This window comes from Oculina patagonica, chromosome 3 (assembly GCF_052425735.1).
Source record: "Oculina patagonica isolate OP01 chromosome 3, crgOcupat, whole genome shotgun sequence".
NCBI classification, from domain to species: domain Eukaryota; kingdom Metazoa; phylum Cnidaria; class Anthozoa; order Scleractinia; family Oculinidae; genus Oculina; species Oculina patagonica.
The window spans coordinates 10,926,425-10,944,652 of record NC_135760.1 but is presented as its reverse complement, the minus strand read 5'-3'; the positions used below and the strand labels follow the sequence as shown (position 1 = coordinate 10,944,652).

The following is an 18,228-nucleotide window of genomic DNA, read 5'->3' as shown; positions in this document are numbered from 1 at the left end:
TGTTGCCACGAGGATTTGGCATGTTGTGCTGTCTTGCACCATTGCATTTTTTTTTTTTTTTTTGCCTTTTGTTTGTTTGCTGGATGCCTGTTAGCTTTCTGAATGGACAAATTGTAATCGACCAGCTGTCTGACTGGCTGATGGACAGATGGTCGGACGGATGGACAGATTGATTGATTATTTGACTGATTGATTGATTCATTAAGAAATAAAAACGTTACTCTGGTTAAAAATTTTGTAGTAAAATGTTCGTAAAATATCCACAATGTCCCAACGTTTCGGCTTAAACTAAAGCCTTCATCAGGGGAAAGTGATAAGTGAATACAAAAAGCACGTTCTTATATAATATGCAAATCGAGAGCTAATGTTTGTCCCTAAAGGCTAAATTTAGAAATTCGTGCGGTAAATGCATGCCGTCATCGCGGTTTAGCGGATTATTGCAAGTGTTAATTTCCCAAGCCTCCAAAATACGTCTTTTGCGCCAATTTGTGCTTGTACGTAAGATCTTTGACGATTCCCACGAGATGGTGTGGCCAGAATGAAAACAATGTTCCGCTAAAGCTGACTTGTGTGAGTGTTTGTTTTCAACTGCTTTTTGATGCTCTTTGAGTCGGGTGGAAAATTTTCGTTTCGTTTCTCCGATGTAGCTTTTGTCACAAACTTGGCAGGGAATTGAATAAATTGCGCCACGAGTCTGATCTTTTGGCAATGGATCTTTCGGTTTTGGAAACAAATTGCCGATGGTTTGGTGTGGTTTTAAAGCGACTTTGATATTATAATTGCTTAAAATTCGCTTGATTGGTTCCGTAGTACCCTTGATGTACGGCAGAATGCAGAAACCTTTTTTGTCATCCGGTGCAGTTGCAGGCGTTTGTTGAGAAGGTCGTTTCGGTTTGCTTACATCAATCACAAAGCGCTTAGGGTAGATGTTGATGATGTTGATTGATGTTTTATGATCTTTTTTTCTCTCTTACATGATAGGTATGGAAATTGTTTCGCCAAACGGAGCAGGTACAAGAAATGTTAACAAGGTAACAGCTATTTTGTTATTTTTTGCAGATTTCTTATGTGACTGTGGATAAAATGATCAAATAAAGATTGTCGTTTGAACTGAAGCTATGATGTACATGTAGCATAGATAATGCACATGAAAGCAACTGCAAATTGAGCCTGCCAGCAGGAGGGCATTTTGCGTGCGCATGCGTCGATATGGGCTAGTGCGCACGACAGAGAAGTTCTGCTATCGATTGTTTACATATTTTTCACAATTTATGGCCTAATTTTCAGCTCAAAATAAAAGGTGTTTTAAGTTTTATATGCTGTATACGATCCTAAGAGTCCTTGCTCTATCTTCTGACAACAACAAGCATACTTTGGTGTCGGCGTGCCGTTTATCTGATCGACTTTGGCTATGTGTATTAAACATTGCGCGTGGACAAAATGGCGACCGAATGTCGAGAGCCTAAATACCTTGCCCATGTTTTTAATAGCTGGGAGATCTAAACGGACAAAGCGCTACGGCTACTTAGTACTAAAATATAAAACAGCAGTTTTATCTATACGATGTTATAATCAAGTATCTCGAGTTTGAGCGAGTGGTCATGATTTTGTTCAGATTTTTCATAAAACTGCAATTTCATCGTTCTCACGATGCAAAAATCTCAAAATCTAACCTTGATCTCCAGCGTCTACCGATGATATATGGAGCCTGAAGTACTTAAACTATCGTCTAATGCTGCGAAGGTAGCGTTAAAAAATGGTCTATTGTGGTAATTTTTAGCTTTCTTTAACGTACGTTCTCGCTGGTTTATTCTAACAGAGAAACTATCGTTTGTGATTATTTCCTTAAACTTAAGCATTGGTCAAAATAACTTCACATTTCGATGTACCACAATTATTCCGTTGAACAAGAAAAGAATTACTGAGATCGGTCTTAATTTTAAAGTGTTATGGTAATTCTTTGCTGGTAGACTATTTGTTTACATTTTACTATGTTAATTAGTACATTTTTAGCTCCTTTATCAAAATCTAGCCTTGATCACCAGTCAAAGAATAGCATGAAACGAACAAGCGATATATATATTTTTCAGAAACGTTCTAATAACTGCTGCATAAAATGTCTTAAGAAATAATTTTTAACTATAAACAATGTTATTTTCAAATTTTCATTCAACGTTTGTTTCTTTAAGATTGATGTTCGTTCTGTTATAACGACTGTTTTACTTCTGTGTCGCCTAAATGTGATTTAAAGAACTGCAGTTCTTGTTCCAGGAAACCCTGTTTGCCAGTCGCGGGCAAGTTGGCTTTTCTTTAGAGTCATCAGTGAGCTGCATTATCATGTGCAGAACACCCAAACATGTCTTTCCCCTCAGGGAAAACCCTTTTCTTTGGTGGTCGTCCCTTTAGGCAAAAAATCTCCCGACAAGCTATAATATTGCTTGCACTCTGCCTGTATTACAGCAATTGATTTGATGTGAAGTTTTGATCCTAATATATCACACTCCAGCACACGAATAAATGTTTTCCTCTTTTTACGGCCTGTTTGATTTTTGTCGGTGAAGGCTTTCCTAACTGTCCCACATATTTTCCTATTATTTGCAACAACGATCCCGAAGCAGGCCAGAAAATCTGCTTTATAAGAGCCTTGCCACACACAAAACACTTTTTCTTAGCGAAATTTACGTCTATATTAAATTATGTGACGATAAACAGTACAAAAAACAAAGTTTGAATCTTCCGCGCCATTTTTATTCCCAAGATCACGCGGTCTTTGTACAGCGGTTGCACGCATGCGCCCGCAAAATGCCCTCCTGCTGAGCCTGCCATGATCTTGCCATGCAAGTTAAAATGTTCTTGTAAATTCTATTTGTTTTCTTTGTGGTAAGCATGATTGTCACTTATCTAGATTTTATCTTTTTTCTCACAGAAAAATTCAAGAGGAAAGCCTCAGGACATATTTGTTCACATATAACAGTGTATATGACTCGTTGAGGTACAGTTTTAGTAAAGCAACAAACTAAATGGATTTGATGATTATTATAATTATAATTAATTGTTTTATTGCTTTCTCTTTCTTGTTAATCTAAAGTCATCCACCTATCTTCAGAGGCGGATCCAGGGGAGGAGGGGGGTGGATTGGGTGGCTTTCCACCCCCCTTCATCCTCCAGAAAAATGAAAATAAACATGTTTGTTCTGGCTTAATGTAACAAAACGTGTGTGTATAATTTTAAGAGCTTTCAAGAGTTGTTTTAGCCTTGCTGAAATGATTTTCTTCTCAATTTACATCTTTTTAGCGAGTTTTCTTACTGTTTTTTTTTCGCATCGAAGCGATTTCACAAGCAAGCTGAAAGTCGCCAAAGTTGTCCCAAGGCCACTTTGCTAAGGGCTAAAAATTTCCATGCACGTGGGTGAGCAAAAAAACGCATATCTGTTCTTTCCTGTAAGTTTGTTGCCTGTCAACTTTAAATTTTAATTACTGTTCATTTCATAAGAACTAGAGTTTTTCTCCAAAATATAATTCAAATTGAGGAAAGAATATTTTGCCAAATTATCAAGGAAAGCAGCGGTTACATAACTTAATTGACAGCTGTTTAAGCTTCTCAGAATCGCAGAAATCACGTCTAAGAGGCTTCAACTTTTCAAAAAATTTTGAGGGGGCATGCCCCCAGACCCCCCCAGGGGGATGGAGCCTACGCCTCCATGAAATATGGGTCTCAAGCCCAAAATTATTTTTTCAAAAAATTGCCTAAAAGCCCGAAACCCCCTCTAGATATTTCCCTATAAAAAACCGGGGCTTGAACAATATAGTAAACAAAAAGATTGGTAAACAGCCACCCCCCTTTGAAAAATCCTGGATCCGCCCCTGTATCTTAACATTCAGTCGTGTGCAATTAATTGGTGAAGCATTATTGGCTAATAGTACCTGACTGAATTTTTTTGCTGTTTCTGCATCGTTAACCACTGCCTCGTGAATATGGAGGATGGGTGCCTGGGATACCCGGGAGGGCCTCCACTGAGGTCAGCCGGCCCTCCCCAGATAGAATAAAGCTGCCAAGGCTGGCAATCCCAACAAAACAGCCATGAGCCCCCACACACAGACACCCGTCACACTGATTAAATCAGTGGAAAAAATGAATTTATAACTAATAAAAAGAAGCAGGAAAGGGAGGGAGGGAGGGAGGGGAAAAACTCGCAAAACATCCCTGAAAACCCTGCATGGAACGAAGACCTGACACCACGCCGTCATGTCCGAGAACGCAACGCACTGAGCATGACAAGAGCTAGTAACCGCTGACCACCAGGACAGCTGACTACCCACTCGTTGTGGTTAACTTGGTTAAATTGCTTTATTTAACTTGGTTAAATCGCATTTAACCTCATTTAACCACTGCCTCGTGAATATGGAGGATGGGTGCCTGGGATACCCGGGAGGGCCTCCACTGAGGTCAGCCGGCCCTCCCCAGATAGAATAAAGCTGCCAAGGCTGGCAATCCCAACAAAACAGCCATGAGCCCCCACACCAAGCCGAAGGGATCTCTGTGCTGACCACTAGGTCAGAACAGAGCAAGGGGCTCATGGCTGAGAAGCCATAGCCCCGAACACCACCCACATCCCGAGGCACCCATCTGCATGATTAACTGATACAACACTATCACGCCACACCCGCGATAACGCCAAATACGCTAATACGCCACACCCGCTATAACGCCACACAGGCTATAACACCACACACACTATTACGCCACACACACTATAACGCCACACACACTATAATGCCACACACACTATAACACCACACACACTATAACGCCACACACACTATAACGCCATACACACTATAACCCCACACACGCTAAAACGCCACAGGCCACACACACTATAACGCCACACACGCTACACCACTACAACGCCTAACTGCAGACAACTGCAGCATGCTAAACCCAAGCTAACAGGCAGATGTAGAACCCCTAACGCCCTGCTATGCCTGGCAACGGAACAGGCCGAGTGCACTGTAGTAATGCTAGATGCCATGCTATGTCTGACAAAAACAAGGGACAGTAAACCCCCTAGGAGTCCCACTATGCATGACAGACATGACCCGACAGGCAATGAGTAAACATGACACACACACACGCTAAAACACCACAGGCCACACATGCTATAACGCCACACACGCTACGCCACTACAACGCCTAACTGCAGCTTGCTAAACCCAAGCTAACAGGCAGATGTAGAACCCCTAAACGCAATGCTATGCCGGGCAACGGAACAGGCAGAGTACACTGTAGTAATGCTAGATGCCATGCTATGCCTGACAAAACAAGGAACAGTAAACCCCCTTGGAGTCCCGCTATGCATGACAGTCATGACATGACAGGCAATGAGTAAACATGACACACCACACACGCTAAAACGCCACGCCACTACAACGCCTAACTGCAAATAACTGCAGCTTGCTAAACCCAAGCTAACAGGCAGATGTAGAACCCCTAAACGCCCTGCTATGCCTGGCAACGGAACAGGCAGAGTACACTGTAGTAATGCTAGATGCCATGCTATGCCTGACAAAAACAAGGAACAGTAAACCCCCTTGGAGTCCCGCTATGCATGACAGTCATGACACGACAGGCAATGAGTAAACATGACACACACCACACACGCTATAACGCCACACCCGCTGCAAACGTTACGCCACTACAACGTCTAACTGCAATAGCCGCAGCTTGCATGTAAAATATCAATAAACTATATCTAACCCCCCAAGCAGGACACATACTAAAAAACACCATGCTAAACCCAAGCTAACAGGCAAATGTGGAACCCCTAAACACCCTGCTTTGCCTGGCAACGGAACAGGCAGAGAGTAATCAAGCTAGATGCCATGCTATGCCTGAAAAACATGCAAAAACTGTAAGCTATGCCTGAGCAAAAAAAAAAAAAAAAAGAAAAAAGCCTAGATATACGTGTGCCTAAACTAAAAGGCAAAAGTAAATCCCCTATGCTTTGCCCACAAGGTACAGGAAACTGTAAACCACTCGAGCCCCAAACTAATGCCTGACTAGACCTGTAAGCTAAGTAGACCTTATGGATGCTATCCCTGTGAGTGCCCTGCCATATCAAGGCTGAATAGGTAACCAAACACACGCCTGCCTGAGCTGACCTGTAGGCTAGGTAACCACACAGCGAACAAGGAACCCCTAAGCACTACGCACAGTAAGACTACAAGCACATGGACTGGCGCACACATACAAACGCGACTGCACACCACTAACGGTAAGTACCAGAGCCCGTCAAAGTATGCTGATAAACACCCCACCAATACCAAGCTAACGCCAAACAAACCCATTACTAGCTACAGACTCTGTATCTCAAAGTACGCTTATGGATGCCACACCACGCCAAACAAAACGCCTCACCAGCTACAGAGCAGCTAGCTCCTGGTTGTTACTAAGTTAAATAAGTATATAAAAACCTAATTAAAAAAAAATATATATATATATCCCCGTGAGAGCCCTGCCATGGGAAGGCTGAATAGGTAACGAAGCCTGAACTAAACAAGCAAAGTAACCCCCCACAATGCTACAACAAACAACAAACTAAAACGGACGACAGTACCCCCCTAAAATGCCCTGCTACAGTTGAACGAAACAGGTAAACAGTACGCCCCTGAAGATGCCCTGCTATGTCCAAACTAGACGGGCAACAGAGATCCCCTGCTATAAGTCTGCACAAAATGGGAACCAGTAATCCGTGAAGGTACCCTAGTGCCATGCCATGCCTGATCTAACAAGGCACCACTATAAAAAATAAAAAAAATAAAAAATAAAAACATACCATGCGAAGCTCAACTAAGCAGACAACTATAAATCCCGAACTAATCAAGAGAAGTAACCCCCAGACTACTACTACATCCCTAGTAAAAACAGACCCGGAATTCCGGTGGAATCCCGCCGGAATTCCAGCCCGGACTTGCCTGGAATTCCAGGTGGAATCCGGGTGGATTCCAGGTGGAATCCACCGGAATTATTGCCGGCATTCCGCCGGAATTCCGCACTATTCCAGCTGGAATTCCGTGATAATTCCAGCCGGAATTCCACCGGAATTATTGCCGGCATTCCGCCAGAATTCCGGACAATTCCAGCTGGAATTTCCATGATAATTCCGGCCGGAATTCCCCCGGAATTATTGCCGGCATTCCGCTGGAATTCCGGACAATTCCAGCTGGAGTTTCCATGATAATTCAGGCCGGAATTCCGCCGGAATTCCAGACTTTTCCAGCTGGAATTCCAGTGAAAATTCAGCCCGGTATTCCGCCGGAATTCTGGACTATAGTCCGGACGGAATTCCAGCGGAATTTTGGGCCGAAGCTTTTCCGACTGGAGTTTTGCCGGAATACCGACGGAATTAGCTAGTAGCACTACTGATTTTCTTGTTTGAACTGGAGCAGTGAAAACATGGATTTTTTTTTAATAGAAAAGCAGCCTTACAATGTTTACTCTATACTCTCAATGTACTTATAAATGCAAAGAATATTTTGCACACGGTGAAATGAATGCAACGAAAGAAAATTTTTTAATCAAAAACAAACACACAACATGTAACTTTCAACCTTTTTTATTTACTAACAACTATTCTTATATCTCTACAGTTACATGTACATATTAAGTGAATCTGACTTGAGATAGAAAGTTGAAAGATAGATACAGTTATTCTTGGTTGTGGTTAACATGCGAATAAAACAAGATCAAATAATAAAACGATGCGATATTCAATGTCTTCGATCGCATGACCAACTGTTTTCGCTCGCGATTGTAATCGACGTGTTCATTTAATTTGAATACATGTACACAAACTGTTTAAAAGTGCTTACCTCTCAGTTGATCGATCGTAGGTTGTTTCATTTCTTGTGGTAATAAAATTATTGCTGAACACAGTATAGTTGCTGATAAGAGCACTTCATTTCACGCATGCAACTGTTTCAAACATAAACATTTCAGCACAAAGAGACGGCGTCGCTTCGCATTCCACATCTACCGTTGGCCTGTTTCATTTCTTGAGGTAATGAAATAATTTATAGCTGAACTCAAATTGCTGACGAGACCACTTCATTCACGCGAACAACTGTTTCAAACATCGAAACATTTCAGGACAGAGACGGCGTCGCTACGCATACTCCAATGTAAAGACGTCAGGTAATTACATTGTTTACAACGCTGCAGAGAATCTTTTTTCCGACAGAAGAAAGGAAGGAGTTTACCTATATAAACTGCACATTACATGAAGAAACAGGAGAGACGATTCCCGCTTAAAGAAACGGTCAAGTATAAAACGTTCAGGTCTCATTACAGGCGGAAAACTAAACACGTTTTTCAAAGTTGACCAATTAGATTAAAATGTCTCATATGTCAGAGATCACGTTTCAGTTTGGGTGCGTTTCTTTGGGAAAATCCAAAATTGGATCATTGATCTCAGATCACACGGATACTTTGCTCCCAAAGAAACGAAGAATCCGAAAACGGATTTTTTTGCCATGACAACCCCGTAAACACATTTCGAACAGAACATAAAATATCAGCACAAATTTATTTTTCGTCGAATGCATCCTAACTAAAATAATTTAAGCATACAAAATCTTTTACAAAAACCACACGTCGAGGTAGATCTTCTTTAGCGTTAAGCACAATGTGGCGAGAAAGCATCTGAGAGCGAAGAATGATTGCGAAATGATCAGTGCAAATTTCACTCGTGACAATTTCAAAAGGATACAACTTCCGTAGGCACACTGTGGCTGTTCTAGAAAACCTGTATACCGTTTAAAATGATACTACATACCTATCTGAAGCTACCGTTTCCTTTTATCGTGAAATATTTTTGTATTTTGATCGAAATAACCGCCTAAAACTTTCCGTATGGCAGTGTTTACAAAGAGCGAACCTGTATTTACACAGCAAAGACCGCTGGGCCAAGGTACTTTTTTCGAATCTTTTCCCAAAGAAACGCACGGATCATGAATCCTAAAAATCCGGATTCAGATATGATCTGATGTATCCACTCGAAGTGTGGATTCTTCAGATCATTGATCCAAGATTAATCCATTTTCGGATATAGGTAAAGAAACGCAAAATCCGTTTTTGGATCAAGAATCCGGATTAGGATTTTTCCCAAAGAAACGCACCCTTTGTGTTGTCACGAAAATCCAACCGAGTGAAAGCATGCAGAATTTTCATGGCTTGTTTGGAAATATGTCTTTGAAAACAAACATTTTCTTTATATCAAGGATTTCTACTATCCAGGATTATTATACTGACACTAACAAACCGATTTAATTTTCGGAGCGGATTTACTAAGATCAGACTTTCAAGGAGCAAATGCAAGAAACTGCAGACAGCGGCAGACTTTGTGTGGCGGACATCGCCCGCAAAATATGGACGTAAATGGAATATTACTAAAAGCTGCTGATATTTATAAATGAAGCAAGGAACTTAAGAATGAGTGACATAACCTGTTTACAAGGGCAATGAGTGGTAAGTGTGTGCTGTAGTCTCAACCCAACTCTTGATTTAGATTTGGCGCGCAGAACGAACGGCGAGCTGCCACTGAATATTATTTAAGATGACGATCTAACAAAAGGATTTCTTGGATTTACTCTTTCTCCATCGCAGAAGAACTTATAAACTACTGAACAAAGGACATTACTTTGTGGCTCGGCGGTTTGATTCGGTAAAGAGTCGAGTCTATTGTTTACTCACAGTGTTTGCATGACCGCACGTGCATTTTAGTCGATCAAGATTGGAGTACAATTGAATTCTTGTTGGATTGGAATAGACTGAGCTTCATTAATAATCTAAAGTTTCTTTTAAGGAAAGGTTATCCACTGTTAACCAGCGTTGAGCCGTGGAGCTACCACACACTCGTTTAATAAACCTGCTTCAATCGACTGATAAGCTGCTAAGCCACAAGAATAATATTATGTACCTATCTCATTTTATTTACATTTTATAAACGTTGAACTCAAGTGGCCACTGAGACAAATATAAATAAATGCGTTTTATTCTTTGTACCTGTTTGTACTGCTGACTGTATTTTAGCGAAGAAATTAAGCTTAATTAGTGGAAACGATCCATTTAGACCATGTCTTCAAGTATTTTTTGAGACTCATGCAATAATTGTACAGACGAAAAAATTGTGTATATTGTCAGAAACTCTATTATTTGGCCTATCGTTTTGATTGAACTCTCACTCATAATGATTTTTGGGGAAAATCATGGCATTGGGTGCAGCCATGAAATACAAAATCTCCATATAAATCCAGCGGACTCAGAATTCCAGATTCCACTTGCCCGGTATTCCACTGGACTCCAGATCTCCGCACCTGGCATTCCACTGGACTCTGGAATTCTGGGTTCCCCTTACCTGGAATTCCACTGGACCCCGCACTCCGGACCTGGCATTCCACCGGACTCTGGAATTCCCGGTTCCCCTTACCCGGAATTCCACTGGACTCCGCACTCCGGACCTGGCATTCCACCGGACTCCGGAATTCCGTGCTCCACTTACCCGGAATTCCACCGGATTCCACCTGGAATCCTCCCCGGACCTGGAATTCCGCTGGAATTCCACTGGAATTCCGGGCCTTTTTTTACTAGGGATACCAAACTGAAAACAGTTGACAGTTCAACCCTAAAGTGCCCTGCTATGCCTGAACTAAACAGGTAAACCGTAAGCCCCTGGAGAAAAAGACCCAGAACCACGAAGACCAGACTGAGTGTGAAATGCCCAAGAACACATGCCATGCTACTCATTGAGCTAACACACCCCAGCTGAGGGATCAAAGACCCGGGATAAAGATAACCCACTGCGATAAGTAGACAACAGCAAAACCTGTAACACTGAAAGAAATGCACCACTTCAATGTCTGAACTACAGTAAACATACAACAGCGAACATACTAAAAGCTCGATAACAATGCCAAAACTGGCACAGCAAACACTAGCTAAAACGCCGAGCTACCCCATATGAACTAAAGCAGACAACAGCGCACACACTAAAATGCAATACTCGAATGCCTGATCTAAAAAACATAGCAAATGCATAAAACGATGTACCACCAAGCCCGAAATACAAAAAACTGGCAGTAAACATGGGCAAACAAAAAGCTGTACTACAATGCCCGCATAAAATAATGCTGTGCTAAGCAAAACTAAATAAGCAACACGCAATAAAACCCAGTAAACACAAGCAAAACGACTATGTGCTGTAATAATTATAGTCCCTACCTCATATGTTACATAGAGCAAACGAGCAACGCAGCAAAAACGCTCACAAACTACCGTAACTGATTTGTAGAAAATGATTTGCGCGGGAAAAACGAGGACCAACACGGTAACGCGATAACACGATACATCCAGGCATGACCAAGACCAACGCTAAAACGGAGGTTTTTGTAAGCCAGAAGACTGCAGAAGAACGAACAACGGAGCAACAAAGCCGCTGGCAACGACGAGCGGAACAACAAATGGAAAGCTAAACCCTAACAGGCAGCGTGGCCAGCCGCTTGTACGTCGACGCTTCTGTGTAAATTCGGACCATGAATAACTATCAAACCGACGTAGGAGCGCGGAGAACCACCTGGAACGAACGGAAACACGGCTGCAAACTACGTGCATGTAAAAGAATTGACAAAACTGGGCTAGAGGCCCGTGAAATCCTACCATGAACGCAGAAAAAACTCGCAAAACATCCCTGAAAACCTTGCATGGAACGAAGACCTGACACCACGCCGTCATGTCCGAGAACGCAACGCACTGAGCATGACAAGAGCTAGTAACCGCTGACCACCAGGACAGCTGACTACCCACTCGTTGTGGTTAACTTGGTTAAATTGCTTTATTTAACTTGGTTAAATCGCATTTAACCTCAACCTATCTTTTGTCAACCTATCTTTAAAATGTACTTTCGCATAAATAATCATAAAAAACTTGGGAGCTCCGCTTTTAGGCTTGACTAAATCTATTTAATAAGACTTTGTATATCTCTTTCCTTGTAGCCTGTACACGTTGGCTGAAATGTTTGATTTGCCTCCATCTGTGGTACACAGTACTATTAGCAAAATGATCATCAATGAGGAACTACAGGTTTGCAATGTTTCTTTTTTTTTGCTGTACTCGTAGCAAATTGAGAGGAAATTGTTGAATGGATGTCACCCCTCAGGATTTCACTTTTTGTGAAACTACTTTTGGGGCCATTTCACTTGTGGAGTGCTTCTCTCTCGTTAACAACATATATACTGTATTCTTATGTACAGCTGGAATTTTCACACACAAAGTTTCATCCAAAAACAGACCTGAGGTTTTTTTAATTGAAAAATTCCCAGAATATCACATGTAAGTCCCTCGAAAAATCAGCCTACCAAAAAAGGCTTGAAATTAATAAAGCCAAGATTCTTCAGTATTGAAATGCACCTATTGTCTTAGTCTACCGTTATTGCCAAGGATGTCTGTGGCCTGATCCTGATAGGGGTACCCTGGTACCAGGGGTACCCGGATAGGGGTACCCTGATAGGGGTACCCTTATTTACTGGTAGAGTGATTGAAGGCTCAATAGGAATTCAAATTTCAGTCAAGTGTAAACAAAAGTATGTAATGTAATTCTTCTTGCCCCAGGCCTCCTGGGATGAGCCAACACAGACAGTGGTAATGCACCGAGGAGCCGAGCCTTCTCTCCTGCAGAGCCTGGCACTACAATTGGCAGACAAGGTAAAACACTTTGTCACAGTCAAGTCAACTTGCTTTTTAACCTGAAGCTAATAAGAAATAAATGAAACAACTTCCCTTAGTTTTCCTTGTTTTGATTTCTTTTGTTCATTTTGTATCCATAAGAAGATGTTAATTTAGGAAGCACATATTAGAGTTCATATGTTTTCGTATTTATGCCGTCAATGTATTTGAATAGCCCAAGTTCACAGACAAAGGAATATTTGAAAATTTGCATTTTTAACTAGAAAGCCAAAAAGTCATGTTAGAATTTTGATATTAGGGATTGCATATTATCCTAGCATTGGTTTTTATTTGGTCACATGAGGAACAGATTGGTATTTAACACTGTCTTCACTAAACCTATTTGGAGATTCCTAGCTTTCACATGCTGGTTATCTCAAGTACTGTTTTGTCGGTGTTTTTCAGGTCAGCAATTTAGTAGAAAACAATGAACGTATCTATGACACAAGGCATGGAGGATTTGTCCAGTTCAAGGACAGGCAGGGTAAGAACTGCTTAATTATTTTCTTCTCTGGACAACATTTACCCGCAAACAGATGAGTTTTGCACAAGTGATACTCGCAATCACCTCTCACATTAAACCACTCTAAAGGTTTGATTTATTGTCAAACCAGTGAAAAGTTAACTAGTGTGGCAAGAGACTGAAAGCCATCCCCCTCAGTAAAATACAGACTTGTCAACACCATTTGTCAAAATAATTTTGTTCAAGTATCAAAAGTATGGCACATTTACACTCAACAATTGAATTGATTGACCACGATCAAATCAGTGCACCGGTGTTATGTTACTGAACCAGCTAAATATAATTTTGGTGGAAATTTAACATGACCTGTAATCTAAATGGTTAATTTTTGGGAAGGCTTATATTTGCTGACTGAAGCTCTCAGCTATTTTACTGTTTTAGTCAACACTGTTTTTCTCCCTTTCAGGCCAAGGCCGACAAAATCAGCAACATTATAATCGACAAGACAGGCCAGAAAAACAGGACAGACAGGATCGATACAACTGGCAGGAGAGATACGGACGACAGCATGACAGGTCTTACCAAAAGTCACAGTCATCTTACTAAACTAGACACAACATACACAACTAACCAAGGATTATCAGGGGGCATTTTATTGCCCTGTCTGTGATTCAAGCCAATGTTGTTCTTGTAAGAAAATACCATGAAGTTTCATTGATATATAAGCCAAGAAGAACTCCACTGGTGAACAAGAACTAGAAATAATATTGTAAAGTATATTATTTTATTGCTGGGTATTCAGTTTTGAAATCTTCAAATGTGTGAACATCTTGTAAGCGAATAAAACTAACAGAAGCCTGTGATAACCTGTACTTGATGGAAGTATTATTTCTCCCAATATTGCAAGAGACTGTTGGTTTAGACTAGGTGGGCTTCCAATTTTTGAAGTTTTCGCACCCAAAATCTCCATTGGTGCACGATATATTAAAGGTTAAATCAAGGTTTTGTTTGTGACCCGTTACTCGTCACAACCGCGCAGAAGACTGGGTTCACTTATTATAAGTAACTGTCATGGTGAAGCCTCGCAAGTTTTCACCAGCTTTTTCTGTTAAGAGTTTAATTTGTGATGTGAGCATAAAAATATTTCTGGCATTGTATTTAAATATCGAACCTTATCATTACAAAGTTGTCGCTATACAGCTATTTCAATAAACGTTGTCGGATCAAAGCTTAAAGCTAAAAGGCAAGACCGTATGGCGTTCTGGGTATTCACTACAAATTTGCATATAAGCTTCATTAAGCATCATCGCACGTAAAGAATTCACGAGTTTGTTTTTTCCTCTCAGAAGGACTTTCTGTAGCTTTACCTTCACTGTCGCTTGGTTCTGAGTTTTGAAAAATCTTCTTAAATTCAGTGTGGCTAAAACCACCTTGTTTCCGACATGTCTAAAGAAATAGTAAACGTGCAATTTTGCGTTTGTCATGTCATTATATATTTTAGTATTCAGCACGTGCAGTTGCCCTCTTCTTCTACCCATACTGCCTTTCAGTCTTGTCTTTAAGCTTTGATCCGGACAACGTTAATTGAAATAGCTGTATTCACATATATTTAAAATATGAACAGAGGTTCAATTCCCTGCATACAAAGTTTTAGGCCTACCGTATTTATTCAATTAAGCGCCCAACCTCGAATAAGCACACCCACCTCAAATAAGCGCCCACCCTGTAGGTAAGAAAAGTTAATAAGTGCCCATCCCCACCCCGCTTTAAAAATACTGAAGTGCATTAGGGGAGTACTTAGATTATAATTGAAATTGAAATTGAAGTTGACTAAGTACTACTAAGAGACTTCCCCGAAAACCGAGTTTCCTTAGTAATTTATAGAAACTTTCAATGAACAGTTAAAATTCTGCTTTGGTAGATCTTCACGTTTTATTATTATTCATTGTTTTGTTGTAAAATAAACTTACACTTGCGAAAAAATTAATAAGCACCCAGCCTTGAACAAGCACCCACTCTCTAGGTCGAAAAATTTAATAAGCGCCCAGGGCGCATAATCCAATAAATACCGTTTACAGTTCCCCATTTTTAAGATGCGGGTAACGAAAAATGACTTTGCAGGCCAAAAAAGTATTTCCACGGCTTTTGAGAAACCGCCCCTGAGCATGATTCCCTCTTTTCTTTTAGAAGCAGCCAATTCCCAACACTCCAGCTGTTCAACAAATATCTAATGGTGTGCGAACAGGTCCATTATTGAGATTCAATGTGTAGTTCCATAAAATATCCATATCTCCCCCATGCAAGGGATTTTTTATAAGAATCCCCCACCCCTCTGGAAATTCCAATTAAACTTCATACATGTCTAAAAATTTGTTGGTCAAAGAAACCCCCCCAACCCGCCAGAAATTTGCAATCCCTTCTGTGTGTGTGTATGGGGGGGGGGGGGGGGGGGAGTACGAACATTTTCTGGAACGAAAGTCTGTTCACATACTTGTGCAATCTCAATTTATCACTGTGGCAAACATTTTCCACAATCTTGTTGATTTGGTACTAGTGTTTGTTGTCTGATAACATTGGGGTGGGGGGGGGGAGAGAGAGTTGTTTTGGTGGCTTCTTGGAGAATTGGCCATTTTTTTGGTCTGATGTGAATCCCGGAAGACCACCCCATGAATCACTAAAGTATACTCAGCGAACATTTCGTTCGAAGAAATGTTTCTGTTTTGTGATTTGAATTCAAAATATTTACTGCAAGATCCCCCCCCCCCCCCACCTTCCTCTCAAAAACCGAATAAGCTTGTTGGCATGGAAACTACTAAGCCAACAAAGGTTAATATTATGTTGCGGGAGAATATATTGGTCAGCTAGATTTTGAGCCAGGATAGGGGGGGTGGGAGTATGAACATTTTCTGGAACGAAAGTCTGTTCACATACTTGTGCAATCTCAATTTATCACTGTGGCAAACATTTTCCACAATCTTGTTGATTTGGTACTAGTGTTTGTTGTCTGATAACATTGGGGTGGGGGGGGGGGGGTTGTTTTGGTGGCTTCTTGGAGAATTGGCCATTTTTTTGGTCTGATGTGAATCCCGGAAGACCACCCCATAATTACTAAAGAAGTATACTCAGCAAACATTTCGTTCAAAGAAATATTTCTGTTTTGTGATTTGAATTCAAAATATTTACTGCAAGATTCCCCCCCACCTTCCTCTCAAAGACCGAATAAGCTTGTTGGCATGGAAACTACTAAGCCAACATAGGTTTATACAGGAGAATACATTGGTCAGCTAAATTTTGAGCCAGGATAGCCAAACATAGTTCTGCCTAACCGACGTTTCGGCAATGCTGCCTTCTTCAGGGGGGACAAAACTATTTCGCCATTAAAAAGAACTTTTTAACGGCGAAATAGTTTTGTTCCCCTGAAGAAGGCAGCATTGCCGAAATGTTGGGAACAGTTTTTTTGCCTACAGCGTAGTATTTACATTGTCATTTTAACATTTAGCACCTACGCCGCGCAGGGTTTCAAATTTTGATCACTATAGTTCTGCCTAAACCCCAAGAGTATATTTAGCTAAAATTGAACACGACACTGAACTTCACACAAACAATATTTATTCCGAACTGGACTGGAACTTTGCTCTATTTACATACTTGACCAGTTACTACTAAGATAAGTTAAAGTCAGCAATAATGCAAGATCAAAAAGTTCATATTCTGCAGTTGTTATTTGATACAGTTCAAATGTTTGTGTACAGAGGTCACATTAACACCTCAATTAACTATAAATTAAGCTGCAACATGGAGCAAATCAGCTCACACTAGGTTATGTGAATATTTTTATAAATGCATAACATAAACAAAATCATGGATATAGAGGGAATGAGTAGGACAGCTTTGCCTCACCCCCTCTCCCACCTACTATGGTTGACTCGAACGATCATTTACTAAGATAGTTTTTTTGTCAGATGCTCTAATGTAGTGTAATAAGCAACTATCAATCAAGGGAAGAGTGGCAATTAACTCTGCCCAAAAATCCTGCAAATAGTTTAATGTCAAATAATTATTTCTTTACTATAAAAATCCTGCAAAGCCTTTCGTGGCTTGAAAAAAAAATCCAGCACTGAACGAAGGCTGGAAAATATTATACGCACTGAAAATTGTTTAGCCGAACTTGCCTTGATTTGTAATGGTCGAATTTTGGCGCCATTTTCTTTTCAACTCCCAAGGAGGGCCTCTCGGGAAACACAACATTTTTTTGATTGGATAATTTCGATCCTACATCCCAGCAAAATGTCGCCAAGCGTTGGTTTTCATTTCAGTTTGACAGTTTCACGCTTCTGGCGAAGGCTGGGTTTTCTGAGTGCTGCTGGCTACAAAATAATCTTCAGAGTTGAAAAGTTTCGTCTGCTAGAATTCCTTGGAGTTGAAAAGGCAAAAAAGAAACACGCTACATGAAGCAAACACAACTTTCAAACACAAGCAATGGATTTGCTACCGTCGATAAAACAGCTAAGAATGATGTTTTGTTTTGTCTTTCTTTCTGTGTACAATTTTCTTTGAATTGAGTAGCTTATTAAAGAGTTTTTGCCTGATATATTTGTGGTGTTTGCTACATGTCTTCTCCTAACACGATATTTTAACTGGTATTTAGCTGAGTGACCATTGTTTATCAAAAACTCCGTAAATATAAAAACACATCTTGCACAAGATGTTTAATGTCAAATGATATAAAACACAAAAATTCATCTTACCTAGACACCTGTTGTTGTATTGAAGATGTAAAGCGACTTCAATCTTAACATGATTCATATTTTCACGCATCAGTCACTGACATGAAAACTTGTCTTCATTTATTTTAAGATTGTTTTGAGTTTTTTTTACGGAGTTCCTGTTTTGTCTTTTTCAGTCGGTCACCCAACAACAATAATAATCCTGACAATTTGTTTCGTTGATATTTATTGAAAGACAATGACAATAGTTTTGAAATAATT

The 18,228-nt window shown here is 40.5% G+C and overlaps 1 protein-coding gene across 1 annotated transcript in view; it reads left to right on the top strand.

Moving 5' to 3' along the window:
* Positions 1-14,243, top strand: part of LOC144645838 (eukaryotic translation initiation factor 3 subunit C-like) — a 33,758-nt gene extending 19,515 nt beyond the window's left edge. Inside the window, exons 21-26 of the mRNA XM_078505375.1 lie at positions 982-1,031; positions 2,927-2,992; positions 12,048-12,135; positions 12,664-12,756; positions 13,183-13,261; positions 13,707-14,243. Coding sequence (XP_078361501.1) covers positions 982-1,031; positions 2,927-2,992; positions 12,048-12,135; positions 12,664-12,756; positions 13,183-13,261; positions 13,707-13,846 — 516 coding nt within the window. The 3' untranslated portion in view covers positions 13,847-14,243. The remainder of the gene's footprint in view (positions 1-981; positions 1,032-2,926; positions 2,993-12,047; positions 12,136-12,663; positions 12,757-13,182; positions 13,262-13,706) is intronic.
* Positions 14,244-18,228: the final 3,985 nt, after the last annotated feature.